The sequence below is a fragment of the Ostrea edulis genome, chromosome 6, assembly GCF_947568905.1.
Source record: "Ostrea edulis chromosome 6, xbOstEdul1.1, whole genome shotgun sequence".
NCBI classification, from domain to species: domain Eukaryota; kingdom Metazoa; phylum Mollusca; class Bivalvia; order Ostreida; family Ostreidae; genus Ostrea; species Ostrea edulis.
In genome coordinates this window covers 50859431-50874680 of record NC_079169.1, presented here as the reverse complement: position 1 = coordinate 50874680, position 15250 = coordinate 50859431, and the positions used below count along the sequence as shown (strand labels likewise).

The window sequence follows — 15250 nt, the reverse complement described above, 5'->3', positions numbered from 1 at the left end:
TTTTTGATATAACATATGTTTATTTGCAACAACATTATAAGCATAGTTACAACAGAATGATATACAAAACTTGTCATCCAGCAATCAATTTAAACAAGGCATCAATTAGATTTTAGTCTATCACCCCAATATATAACACCAAACTCGGTTTGAGCAACAAGTCATTTGACACATGAAATTCACAACCTCTCAAATAGATGATTTGCAAGACATTAAATCGGGGACACTCAGTATGGTAACCGGTGTCATTAACGAATAATATCATAGAACAACATACAAATCTAGAACTGAGAGAGAATAGTACAATAGTGCTAGACTCCGTGATGATGTCACGCATTCGCTGCGTTTTCTGAATGAGAATCCTCCGCATTCCTTCCTTCCGAGGAATCGGCCATTTTGCCTGAATTCTGGCTGTCATAGTGAGGATTTGTGAAACCTCGGAGACCACTGTCGTCTTGATCCCGGAGCTGTTAATGATCAATAACAAATAAACAATAAAGATTTTAACAGGTTTGTACAAACTCGTACGAAACTCCTTGGTTAATATGTACTGATTGAGGTGAAGTTAAGAAAATCGGCCATGCTATTATCAATGGCACATATTACACGGCCATATATCAATTGTGAACATAATGAGCGTCTGACTAAATGAGAAAAGGCTAGTACTAACGTAACTGTTGTAATATATTTTCATGGATTATTATAAATATTCTTTAAATAACGACAGCTGTAACAAATCCTCCTTAAATTGTGTATTAGGTATTTTGTGTAGATACATAACAATAGTGTGTGTTGCGAGATTTACACGAACATGGTTCAAACGTTCGTAGCAATGTTACGATAAAAACAAAGGATTCGTTTCACGAATGGAATGTCATTTACCAAGAACATTCTGAGGTCCTCGTGGTGGCAAATATTGTCTGAATATTTGGTCTTTCATCGCAGCATTACAAAAAGTAATGTTGATAAAAAAGCAATATAAAGCTTTACTTTCGGCTTACAAATATCAAAGGAAGAGTAACTTTATTAGATTACTAGATAATATGTAGATCTGAAATTGAGTAATATACACCAATTCGTGGAAGATTACTATCCGGATTGCACAAGTTTTAATATTGAGTTAAGTTTTGTTCCCTGCTATATCACATTACATTGAGAACTGCTATATTGAACGCATTAAAAATGTACATGTATACTATTTTCCCCTATATGTATTAAACGTGCTAAAACGGCACAGTACTTATTAAAGTTTTCTCTGCCAAGTCCATCGTTTTTTCTTACTTTAATCTTAGAATTGATTGGATGATGTCAATACTCACGGAACTGTTCAGATTCATTCCGGCATTGTTGTCATGCTGACCTCTATATTTTCTTCTCATTATCAAAATGGTTAGCAGGACTACCAGTAAAATGAGAACCAGTATACCCACCACTATCCCAGCCACCTGACCCGATGTGAAAGATACAGCACCTTTTGCTGAATACAGATTTACATATATATTACATATATTGACATTTATTTATAGAAAAAGTAATTCTATTCTTTTAAAATGATCAAAGACACCAAATGTTATTTAAAGATATCTTTAACTGGATTACTGCACAACAATTCAATTAATGATGTTATGAAACGAGTAAATGTATGAATCAAATGACTATATGATAGATCGCCATAACATTCATATTATCAATACATGATGGATATATGGCCGGAATAGAGAGTGTTTAAATTTCCAAAAATAATGGTTTCATCGTGTTTTACTAGATAACGATTTACTGCATGTTTGTCGTTGAGCGAGACCGTGAAACTGAATGATCAACAAGTACATTTTTTTTTATAATACAGGACAAACACTGATTGGTTTTCCTCGAAAATTTGACAAATCCACAAAGCATGTGGTTCCTGTATTTGATGATTAAACAACTGAATCACAATTTCACTAAAACAGTGAACGGCTATTACCACAAAATTATCTTTAGTCCATCTGACATTTCTTCAATGAATGTATACTTACAGCTTGTTGATTTCTGGGATGCCTTAATCCCGCCCAGTGTTTGTGAACAGTCATCTCCAAAGAAACCATACTGGCATATACATTTACCCTGCACAAATAAAAATAAATGCTAATTACAGATACAACACTATGTGTGAGATTTCTTTCAAACACCTCTGGTGTGTCCAGGAGTCCGTGTTTGTCCGATTCCTAATTTTGTATTCCTTTTAGGAGTTGTGATATTGATCGCTGTTTTTGTCTTCATCTTTTCATACAATATATGATAAATAAATCTAAACATGGACGTATGGACAGTACAGTGTGAGGGATATGTTTCATGACAAGGTGAAGATAACAAACAGTGATCAATTTCATATCTCCTATAAGGAAACACGAACCCCTGGACACACCAGAGGTGGGATCTGGTGTCTAGGAGTAGTAAGCATCCCCTGTTGACCAGTCACACGCATTCTTTTAAATTGTCTTCTGTATAGGTAGGTGTTCTAAGATGGACGTTATATCAGAATTCCGTTCAGCAGTTTAACGGCTTTCCTTACCTTACCTATTGGGGTAACAAATACTTCATCTACATGTATTTACCTGTTGACAGACTCCTCCATTCTGGCACGCCCCCTGGTGACAATGACATTCTCCAGTATCAGGGAGACAACTCTGTTTACACTGTAGGGGACATCTGTTTTGACATTTTATTCCCCAGGAGCCTAGACCACAAGCTGCAATAAAACGGCAATCAACTATAAAGTACATTACGTGTTTATTCAATATACTTAAATACTGTAAAATTTGTCTATTTTATCTGACATCATCAATGCCTAATTTTAAGCTGATTTTAAAATGATTATGATCGAAATCAATTTTCCAACAAAGATGAATTGAAATTTATTTTCTTTGATTTACTTCGATACACTTGATAGATTTATGCTGTCTCCATGGCATGTCATCCAGGCTAAGGTCAAAATGGTACGCGACACATTGTCTTAGCATGTTATATCCACATACCAAAACATCAAAGACATATGTCAAAAGACAAAAAAAATGGCTCTGAAAAATTTGTATGAGAAGCGGAAGAAGAATTCAGACTAAAACAAAGTGTCCCCCTTCTGGGTAGGGAGACATAATTACAGGTGATTCGTGTAAATTCGGAGACACAGACATTGTATTACTCACTCTGATTACAGAGAACTCCTGTGAACCCCGAGGCACAATGACATTGTCCTGTCACACTGTCACATGACCCTCCGTTGAAACAGTCTGGACACTGATTACTACAGCTGGCACCGTACATACCATCCGGGCAACCTGTAGCAATAAAAGTGTGATTAGCTAGGTTGATTTCTTAAAAACCTAAAACCATTAAAAGCGTAAAGGGTATGCTTTGAATGGACCCAAATACATGCACATGATTTTAAAGCAAGGTCTAGTTTATTCTGATAACGAAAGTTGGTTGATTGGTTGTATATTGTTTAACGTCCCGCTCGAGAATTTTTCACTCATATGGAGAAGTCACAATTGCCGGTGAAGGACTGTAAAATTTATGTCTATGATTGGCGCTTTGAGCAGAAAGGGATCTTTATCACGCCACACCTGCTGTGGCACGGGGCCTTGGTTTTTGCGGTCTCATCCGAAGGACCGTTCCATTTAGTCACCTCTTATAACAAGCAAGAGGAATACTTAAGACCTATACTAACCCGGATCATATGTTGCATAATAAAACCCCTCCCTGCTCAAAGGCCGTAAACGCCGAGCAGAGGCCTAAATTTTGTAGCCCTTCAGCGGCAATTGTGACATCTCCATATGAGCGAAAAATTATCGAAAGGGACATTAACAATATACAATGAATCATATACTAAAATGAAGTGTCTTAAAATACCAGAGTCAATCAAAAAGTGATAACAGGAATTCCCTAAAGGGATTTCCATGTTGTTTTATATCTTGTTCTTTTTACAGGAGAAATAAGGGGGCTGTAAATGATGTCAAAATATAAAAACAACATTTTCTTTTAAATGAAAGTAGAATGTGCGATTTCCCTTTCAGTAATTGATCAAGGTTAACACTTACTCTGATCACAAAACGTTCCGCTCCAGCCCGGTTGACACGCACACTCTCCCGTTACTCGATCACAAACACCGTTATTCTGACAACCACACAACTGGGCACATTGAAAGCCAAAGTGGGCAGCACCACATTCTGCCAAAATAAAACACAATTGTGGGCAGCGCAACATTCTAACAAAATAAAACAAGGTAAATACTACATCACATTATGATAATGACATCTTGCTTTTATTTCCAAAACCTTCGTAAAAAAACATAACTACATGTACAGGACAAAATAAAAGAAAAACTTTAAAATTATGGCAATTTCTTTGAATATTTATGATAATCTCTCTTACGATTATGCTACCATTTCTCTCTCACCTTGTTCACAGTGATGTCCTATTTTCCCACGAGGACACATGCACTCCCCGGTCACGTGGTTACAGGAAGCCCCTCCACAGTTACATACATTGCTGCAATGCTTCCCCCACGAACCACTGTCACACACTGTAAAAACAGCACTAGCTAGATGTTTATCATCTTAAAGCGGAACAAATCCTCACATTTTTTTCAAACTACTCCATTGAAGCAAAACTAAATAAAAATATATCTTCTATGGCTTCAAAATTCATGATCTATCTGGTTACATCAGATGATTGAGGTATCAGACTGGAAAACTACAGATCGTTTTAATTTACTTTTCATCAACGATTTTGGATTGCAATTTCTGCTGGAAAAGTAAAACTTTATTTTTCTGATACCACAACTTACAAATATACTATATTGTGCATCCAACATAATTAAACCTCCTTAAAACGAAGACTGGTGTTTACATAACCCCCATTAATGTCAGGGACAATGCACAAACACAAAACAAAGACTGATGTTCACACAATCTCCAATAATGTCAAGGGCAATACTCAAGCATAAAACAATGACTGATGTTCACATAATCTCCAATAACGTCAAGGGAAATACTCAAAACTTACAACAAAGGCCGATGTCTACGTAATATCCTAAACAATTAAGGACAATGCACAAACATAAAACAAAGACAGATGTTTACATTATCTCCAATAACGTCAAGGGCAATGTTCAGATTTAGAAGAAAAAAAAGACCGATGTGCACACACTCATCTAATAGACAGGAACAATCCTCTAACTTAAAACAAAGATTGATGTATACACAATCTCCTATAACATCAGTCATCGCTCAAACTTTTCTTAATGTGCTCATAATTATTTTTTTGGTTATTTTAAACAATATTTCATTTGAAACTTTCAATATCATGACAAATATATTTTGCCAAGATGTTATTCAAATAGGATTTACCGGGCATGTTTTTAAGTAGTCGCGTATTCATCCACAACCACATTTTAAGGTGCCTATATGTAAACCATATGATACAAAATCTTCATACATGTTCATCTTTAAATTATAGTCCAGCTGAACATACCATTACTGGTGATGTAAATATAATTAAAAATGACGACCCGAAGTTACTTCTACACACAGTTCCCTTTCAAAGGACAACGATCTTCAAAGTCACGTCTCCGTTATAAACATATTTGATACCCTAGTCATTGGGACGAATGAGTTTGAGTTACCGATCCTATACCATACTCCAAAACTTCACAAAGACTATTACAGAAATACAGGATCCAGTAAATGTTCTATCAAACCCCGATCTTTACTCCTCACGAATATATCTACTTCTGTAAAGGAGAAACTTCATACTTAATGTCCCAAAACATATTAAGTGGTGCAAGTCTAATGTGAATTCTTAAAAATTCCAAGGAACTTTGTAGATTTGAAATCACTAAAAAAAATTCCTGAAACAGCATAAAAAATTATGATTTTTAAACACATTATACGACCATTCCCCATGATGAATTAATGACCAGGACTTGCAAATTGTCCATTGACATCATAAGCAGCTGATTTTTTTAATAAAAATGGAAAAGGGAAATAATGAAATCTTTCGCCCAATCATCCAGATATTGCTTTGTTAAACACCACTCTGATTCAGAGCACTAGTACTCAGAAGTTGATATTAAACGAAACTGGAGTTCTACAGTGATTATTTGCGTAGTTTTAGATGATCAAGTATTCCAACACTCTACTGGAATTCACATTAAGAATAAAAATGCAAAACATCCTTCAACAATAATGGATATTTTGAATAATGCTGGAATGCTATCATAAAGATACACATGTTTTGAATTGATGTTCGGTTTCTATATACATGACACATACTTTTATTGCAGTAAGTTCCTTTGTATCCGGAGTCGCAATCGCACTGGCCAGTCTCTCTGTCACAGTTGCCATGGGAACCACACAGGCATCTTTGAGCACAGGAAACACCCCACGTTCCACTGGGACAGTCTAATCAAAGATCAATGTCAAACATGATTAAGGTGGCTCACTACATCCAGAAATAGTTTATCAAATCAGTACGAATTGGTTTGATTATAAAAGATATGATGATATACAATAAGTATATGCCAAGAAGGCAAAAACTATACAAATTTGGATTTAAAAATGATTTTCAAAAACATATATATTTCTACAGATATGAATAAAAGACTATGAGGGATTTGAACTCGAGATCTGCGGTTCACCAGCCCAATGATTTAACCACTGAGCTACGATGATAGACAGACAAATCGATTCATACAAGCATTTTCACAAAACATTTAAATCGCCATCTTGTGACCTGGTGTCATACATAGTACAAGCTTTAGTTTAGTGAGCTACTTTAATCAATTGCTCCCAAACCTGGAAAACGAATCGCAGTATTATACTGTGATTCTTCATAATTATATCCGTTTATAGTTTATAGTTTATGCTTATTTTGAATTTTATTGTTATGTTGGGAATAAAATAGCTGTAATTACGCTGTACCTTTATACAGATGATAACAAGGAAACAGTGAAATAATTGATTATGATATTTCATAGTACAGTGTATGGGTATATTCATGTATTTAATACCTTTATGAACAAGAAAACCTGGATCATGATAAAGATCATGAAGATCCTGAACGCTTCTACCTCACAGCCATACTCTAAAATTATTGGAGTTCTTCATGATATGACGTTCATTATTTTTCCATGGACAGATCCAACTCTAAATCTTCCATGAAATAAAGCAACCCATCTTCAACTGCACTTCTTCTACCATGAAATCAAATCCCAACATTTATCCAACCAAGGTATGAGAAATTTTACCACACGAATGAAAGGTGAAGATAACGAACAGTGATCAATCTCATAACTCCTTTCAAGAATACAGAATAGAGAGTTGGGCAAACACGGACCCCTGGATATACCAGAGGTGGGATCAGGTAGCTAGGACGAATAAGCATCCCCTGTGGACTGGACACATCCGCCGTGAGCCCTATATCTTGATCAGGTAAACGGAGTAATCCGCAGTCAGAGTGTCAAGAACGGTCTAACAATCAGTATGAAACACGTCAGACAGCAATTGACCCAATGATAGGTTGTATTGGCAAACTAGATCATTATAGCAACCATAGAATTTGTGAAATACTGATTAAATATAAATATGATATAAATGATTCAGTATTTGTACTCACGCTGGTTACACTTGTTCCCCGTATAGCCGGGACGGCACTGGCATGCGCCATCTACCGGACTACAGGAGAGTGTTCCTCGGACATCACAGACGTCTAGACATAACCTCTCACAGCCAGCTCCGTATGACAATGCAGGACATGATTTCTCACATTCATCTGGTTATTATGTAACAATTGCATCAGAATCAGATCATTATACCACAATCACAAACTTATGTCACACACAATCAGTCTGTTAGATTACACTTGCTTGTATATAATTTTCTGGACATTTCTACCCATTACAATGCATGAAATGTCTCAATCATAAATCATATTTTCATAAGACCATTATAAGAATGGGATATCGTCACCCTTGGCTAGCGAAGATGCTGGTGGTCGTGGCATACCAAACATACTATAATTAATCAATAATCAATAGAAGTCGCATGTAAAGTCAATGAATGTATATTCTATATATATTATATTTGTACTATGATACTAAAAATTAAAAACACTATACCGCCACTAAATCCGGGCTGACAGATGCATTGTCCTGTGAATGCATCGCATCCCTTAGACATCGGCCCACACGTACAGTTCAATGTACAACCTGACCCATACTTCCCCAAGGGACACTGTCAATAAAAGTGTGAAACAACAGAATATCAATAATTGCAATTGAATGAAAATAGAATCGGGTGTGTATATACTGGTTCTCTACATGACGTTTTCCTGGTGCTGTCATATCTTCGAGATGAGACTATTTTGGTACCCTTCACATCCCATACAAAGTATGTCAACCTCATAAACAATTCATACATTAGTTGTACTAACTTCTGATAACAACTAGTTTCAATGAGATATTCCCATCTCTCTTCCCAATCCACAATAAAGTATACGTACATAATTCAACAGGACTCCATATTCTTACAACTTGACCCTTAGTCTAGATGAAATTATCTAATCTATTGAGACTAATCATATATACATTACAACATAGACAAATCCTATTTCACCACATTCTAAGAACAATCAGCTCCCATGGATTTAATGTAATATGGACAGTTACCATATTGCTTACCTTTTGGGAACAATCAGATCCCATGAATCCCGCAGAGCAAACACAAGTTCCATGTACATTGTCACAATCTCCACCATTTTGACAGCTGTGGTAAAATGAGCAGAGTAAAAACACTAAAACTCTCATCATCTTATTTCTTAATGAAAGGTGAAGATAAGGAATACATGTAGTGATCAATGTTATAACTCGTAAAAGGAATACAAAATAGAGAGTTGGGTCAAAACGGACCCTTGGATATAACAGAGGTGGGATCAGGTGCCTAGGAGGAGTAAGCATCCCTTGTCAACCGGTTACATCCGCCATTAGCCCTATATCTTGATCAGGTAATCGGAATAATATGTAGTTAAAATCAGTGTGCCAAGAACGGCCAACCAATCGGTATGAAACACGTCATACAACATTTCACCCGATGATACGTTGAATTACAAACTAGATCATTATAACGACTATAGAATTTGCAATATGTTGACTTTAAACGAGACTGTAGAAATCCCTGCACCATCAACTTGTTTGTCAGTAGCCTACCTTGATTTAAATACTGATCATACGCAGAACAAGCTCTTGCATATCGAATCAGTTGAGAAATATAAACATCATATACAGATGATAATGAAAAATTGCTACATATAGAAAGTTGACGATGGAAAAGCTGAAATCATACCGTCTGTCATAAAGTTGAGTTGTTAGTTTGCAATTAATATTCATTTTCAATAACATATCTAAGTATGAAGCAGATGCGGAGGACTCTGTGGTGTCTTATATCTCGAGTTCACAGGAATATATCGAATAGGCATATGAATGACATTGATATTGTTAATAAATAAAACATTATCGGTATATCTAAATGTCGAGTTCGAGGCAGCAGGAAGAGGTTCCCTCTTCTCATGTAGAACCTTTTGAATAAACTCTGCTTTATGAAAACATAAAAGTAGGTCAGCTAACAAACGAGCACAATTCGTGTTCATGGGAATTCCATTCAATAGGGGTAAAGAGTGATTGATTAAATATTGTTTAACGTTCCTCTCAAGAATATTTCCCTCATATGGAGACGTCTACACTGCCGGTGAAGGGCTGCAAAAGTTCGGCCTATGCTCGGAGCTGATGGCCTTTGAACAGGGAGGGATCTTCCTCGGTTTTACGGCCTCATCCGAAGGACTGCCCCATTTAATCGTCTTTTACGACAAGCAACGGGGTACTGAGAACCTATTCTAACCCGGATCCCCACGGGATAGGAGTAAAGAGTGACTCACTTGCAGGCCTGTCGGCATTGGTCGCCATAGAAACCTTTAGGACAAGGTTGCTGACAGAATATCCCAGCATAACCCGGCAAACACTGACACTGACCGGTTACACGATCACAGTTGTTGCTGTTTACACACTGGTCACATCGATGTATACATCCGGGGCCATAGGTCAAATTCTACAATAGTCACTAAAGTCAAATGCCAGTACACAAAATGTTACGGATATTTACAACCTAGACCATAGGTCAAATTCCACAAAGAGATAAACCTACGTAGTTGCGTTAAGTAGGACCATAGAAATATGTCAGAGGAAAAAAGCATTGATAAACAGATCAATTTTTGATGAATGCTGTACACACAACCCTTTTATACAAAAAAATATGTATATATAATTAAGTGCATATTGACCTCGCATACATTTTTCACCAGACCAACAGTCTTTACATCAGTTGTATATCTCGTGATCAAATATCAATATAAAATCGTACCGTGTATGTATAAATTGTTCCATTGGCACGATATCCAAATATCAATGCAAGTTGAAGTTTATATAACTTCACAACATATTAATTTCTTCATTTGAAAAGTGATGGGAGCAAGTTTATCGTGACTTGTAACATGTCTAATGTTTGCATTGAATATGCAAGATGCGGCAATTTTAGCATATACGAAATTGAATCTAGCCTGAAAAACATGTTTTGTGTTGAAGCCTCAACTTGCTCCCCTAACTTTCTTTTTGCACTGAAGTTCACATGTCACATAAATCGAACATCTTTCACTCAAAAACCTTGGGGTGTCGTGCCAATGATGAAATTTGTATGTACGGAAACCCTGTTTATGCAAATGAATTCATTGTGAAAGTCACAGTACGTGCAGATTAGGGGCGATATCAAGATCCCAATATAATATGGATATTACTTTAGCATGTATGTTATATTGTTTGACAGCGGTAGTAAATAACGAAAAAAAAATTGCCATTTCCAACTGGAAAAGGAATGTAGATATGAACGTCATGACCATCATGACGTATTTTTCATTGTGACGTCATGTAATGTGCCAGTGCGGTAAAGAACATTTTTACAGCTCTGGTATTTATGAGGAAAGCCTTAACTCAGCCTCGCACAGTAAGTGTTCCACACATTGATTAATGTGTTATATGCATGCCGCAAATAGTTCAAAAGAAGCCAAATATTCCAATCTAAATATTGTAATGAAAACACACTCTTCACATAGATATATACATGTATGTAGTTCTATTAGAGTGATCTTATTACATGCATATACATCTTCAAAGTATGCTTTTCGGTGTGTCTTCGTTTAAATGAGTGTGTGGTATGGGAATGATGAACTACGTATCAATTCACAAAATAAATATACATGAAGAAACGTTACCTTGCAATATTGATCACAATCAGATCCGAAAAAGCCCGCATCACACAGACAGATGTCATCGTTAAAGTGGCAGCGACCGTGGATGCAGTAGATACAGGCTGGTTTACAGGATAATGCTGTCAATAACAAAAAATGCAGGCTGGTTTACACGATAATGCTGTCAATAACACAACAAATGCAGGCTGGTTTACATGATACATTGTGTAATGCTGTTAATGACACAGTTTGTTTAAGTGCATACAATAAAATTTCAGTCCAAGATCGATTATTCTTGTATTAACATTCACTTGTACTCATGCTAGCTCATAATACACACTTCAGTGATTTGTTTACCAGACACTCAGCTAATTTTGTGACGTCCTACCCACATTGTCATTTATTCAACCCCTCTAGGAACAATTGTAATGCATGCTTCTGCGACAAAAATGGAATCAATCAAGTTCAGTGATTATTTAGATAGTGATATGAAAAACCTTTATTGACTATGTCTTGGGCAACTGATCTCTTGTTCATGCTGTATCACTGCTTTGCATATTAAGGGTTGACATGATACTGCAAGATTGCTTTGCATTATAAAGGTTTACTAGTGTTACAATATGGTACTTACACGACACATTGGCATTATACAAAACGGGTTTGTCTGAAAATATAAAAATCAGGTCATCAACTTCTCAGGACAAAAATACCATGTAGGAGAGAGGCTTTAAATTAAACTCCACATATTTATACATCCATGTACCGACCTCTCTTTTGGATTTAAGAGAAATTCATTTGCCTACATCAACAACTAACAGGGATTGATTATACATTAAGTGTAAACAAACATTTATTATTTAGCGTCCATCTAATACTAAACTTACAATTGAGTTAGGGCTTTCGTTTCATTGACACGGATATTACTAAAAGGTGAGAATAACGAATAGTTATCAATCTCATAACCTCTAGAAGCAATGAAAAATATATAGCTAGACAAACACGGACAGCTGGACACACCAGATATGAGATTAGGTGCCCAGGAGGAGCAAGCATTCATTATCGCTCGGTCACACCCGCCGAGAGCCCTATATCTTGATCAGGTAAACGAAGTTATCTGTAGTCAAAATCAGTGTGTAAGAACGGTCTAACAATCGGTATGAAACACATCAGACAGCATTTGTCCCAATAATAGGTTCTATTGGCAAACTAGATCATTATAACGACCACAGAAATTGCGAAATGCTGACTTTAAATGAGACTGTTGAAACCCCTGTACCATCAACTCGTTTGTCAGTAACTTGCCACGGTTAAAAGCCTGACCATGCGCAGAACAAGCTCTTGCGTATCGAATCCGTTGAGAGATATAAATACCATATGCAGGTGATTATGGAATATTGCTACATACATATGGAAAGTTGACTATGGAGAAGCTGAAATCATTCCGTTTGTCATAGAGTTGAGTTGTTAGTTTGGCATTAATATCTCCTTTCAATAAAATGTCCAAGTATGAAGCAGATGTGGACGATTCTGTGGTGTCTTTTATTTCAAGTTCACAGGGATATATCGAATCGACATATGAATGAAAGTTATTATTGTTAGTCGATGAAACGTCGTTGATATATCTAAATGTCGAATTGAATGCCACAGCAAGACATTTTTTCTTCTCACGTAGAGGTTTTTTAATAATTTCTGCTTATATAAATACAAAAGCAGGTTAACTAACAAAGGAGCACAATTCGTGCCCATGGGAATTCCAACAGACTGTTGGAAGACCTGATCACCAAAGATCACAAAGATAGTGTCAATGAGGAACTCTAGCATATTTTCGTTCGTTATCGTCACCTTTCATGACGGAATACAAGACTGAACTCTTTTATGTTGCTTTTGTTTACGGCATCTATCGTCAATTAAATGACATACACATCTTCATTTACGCACAGTCTTACATTTGGTACACAACCCAAAATATTCATATCACAAAAACCGGTGTTCATACGATGTACATCAGATTAGTGCAAACTTTATCCGATAAGTTATTTGTTTAGTTCTCTCGAAATTATCCAACTCAAATAGATGTATGTAATTGAATTATTTGAAACAATAACCGTCAGATACAATATCTGGTTCAAAACCTGTCAGATACATTACGTTTGTAAAATGACTGTCAGATACATTAACTGTCAGATAAATTATCTGGTTCAATGGCTGCCAGATCGATTATAGTAAATGATTTTCAGATAAATTATCAGATACATACCTACATTTACACATGGAGTGTCACATTTTGTGCCTTGCCATCCCTTATCACAAACACATGACCCGCTAACTCCACAGTAACCATGGACACAGTGACACGTGTTCTGACAGGAATCACCAAAGTAACCAGATGGGCATTTACAGGGTTGACTCTACAAGACAAATTAAATCAAAGTACTCTGAGTACTGAAACAACATATAGAATTTAATATCCTTAAACATCTTACATGCTTGACTCTACAAGACAAACAAATCAAATCGAAATACTGAAAGTACTGAAACAAGGTATATAACTTAATATCCTTAAACATCTTACAGGCTTGACTAAGCAAGACAAACAAACTAAATCGAAGTACTGAAAATAATGACACGAGATATAGAAATTGATATACATGTACTTAATCATCTTACAGGTTTTACTCTGCAAGATAAACAATTAAAATCAAAGTACTGAAAGTAATGAAACAACACATATTATATAATATCTTTAAACATCTTACAGAGTTGACATTACAATAGAAAGAAATGAAGAAACTTGAACATTTTACATGTACCTGGGTGATTAACCGAGACAAAGAAATCAATAAACCTAAGCATCTTATATGAGTGATTCATCAGGACCAAAAACCAGTAAACATTTTACAATGGTAATTTAATGAGACACAAAATGAATCAATTTTCAACGAAATTTAACACAAAATATTAATAACCTTAAAACATCTCAATGAGAAGAAAAATTAATTAACTTACTACAAAACGAAAAATTACTAAACCCAATCATCTTGCATGAAAGGTGAAGATAAAGAACAGTGATCAATTTCATAACTCCTATAAGGAATACAAAATAGAGTTGGACAAACACGGACCCCTGGCTATACCAGAGGTGGGATCTGGTGCCTAGGAGAGGTAAGCATCCCCTGTTGACCAATTAAAGGAGACAAAGAAATTAATGAACATAACACCTTTTACATGGGGGATTAATTTAAACATCTTAAAGATGTCATTCAACGAGACAAAAAATTAATAAATATAAACAACTTACATGGGTGACTCTACGAGACGAAGAATGAATTAACTCAAACATCTTAACTCTTTACATTAAACTTTCTGACAAATGTATTTATTTTGACTGTTGCTATAGTTACCTAACAGATACACAGTCCTGGGCTGCTTTCAAGATCATAGCAGCTACATAGTGGCTAGATAGTGCTATGAAAATGAACGAACATCTAGGCTAGCCCTACGTAGGATGCATACAATAGACCTAGATATCTAGTGAAGCAGCTAGGCTAACCGCTACGATCTTGATCGCAGCGCTGTTGTTCATATTGACCGTTACTAAAGTTACCTGACAGATACACAGTCCTGTTGCTGGGCTACAAACTCCAGGGTTACATGTCGGACATCTTTGTGTACAGTTGTTGCCATAGTAACCTGATTTACAGGGAATCTCGCAGTTTGCTCCAGACCAACCAGGGGGACAGATACAAGCTCCCGAATTCTACATCATGAAACATGCATATGAAGTCCAAGCATTTACAGGACCTATATTTAGTTCAAATATTTACGAGATACAACAAAAACACATAGTATAATCATGCTTAGAAGACAAAACAGAAATATATAATCAAAATAGTTATAAGACACAACTGAGATAGTCTCATGCAGA

At 36.0% G+C, this 15250-nt stretch overlaps 1 protein-coding gene across 1 annotated transcript in view; it reads right to left on the bottom strand.

Annotated features, from left to right (window-relative positions):
• Positions 1-15250, bottom strand: part of LOC125646492 (uncharacterized) — a 56675-nt gene continuing 41425 nt past the window's right edge. Inside the window, exons 28-43 of the mRNA XM_056139863.1 lie at positions 14930-15082; positions 13583-13733; positions 11957-11989; positions 11350-11465; positions 9964-10133; positions 8714-8798; positions 8153-8267; positions 7651-7806; positions 6309-6437; positions 4433-4558; positions 4074-4202; positions 3183-3314; positions 2595-2728; positions 2016-2103; positions 1320-1477; positions 1-467 (exon numbers count right to left, since the gene is read on the bottom strand). Of these exons, the coding sequence (XP_055995838.1) occupies positions 330-467; positions 1320-1477; positions 2016-2103; positions 2595-2728; positions 3183-3314; positions 4074-4202; positions 4433-4558; positions 6309-6437; positions 7651-7806; positions 8153-8267; positions 8714-8798; positions 9964-10133; positions 11350-11465; positions 11957-11989; positions 13583-13733; positions 14930-15082 (2013 nt within the window). The 3' untranslated portion in view covers positions 1-329. The remainder of the gene's footprint in view (positions 468-1319; positions 1478-2015; positions 2104-2594; positions 2729-3182; positions 3315-4073; positions 4203-4432; positions 4559-6308; positions 6438-7650; positions 7807-8152; positions 8268-8713; positions 8799-9963; positions 10134-11349; positions 11466-11956; positions 11990-13582; positions 13734-14929; positions 15083-15250) is intronic.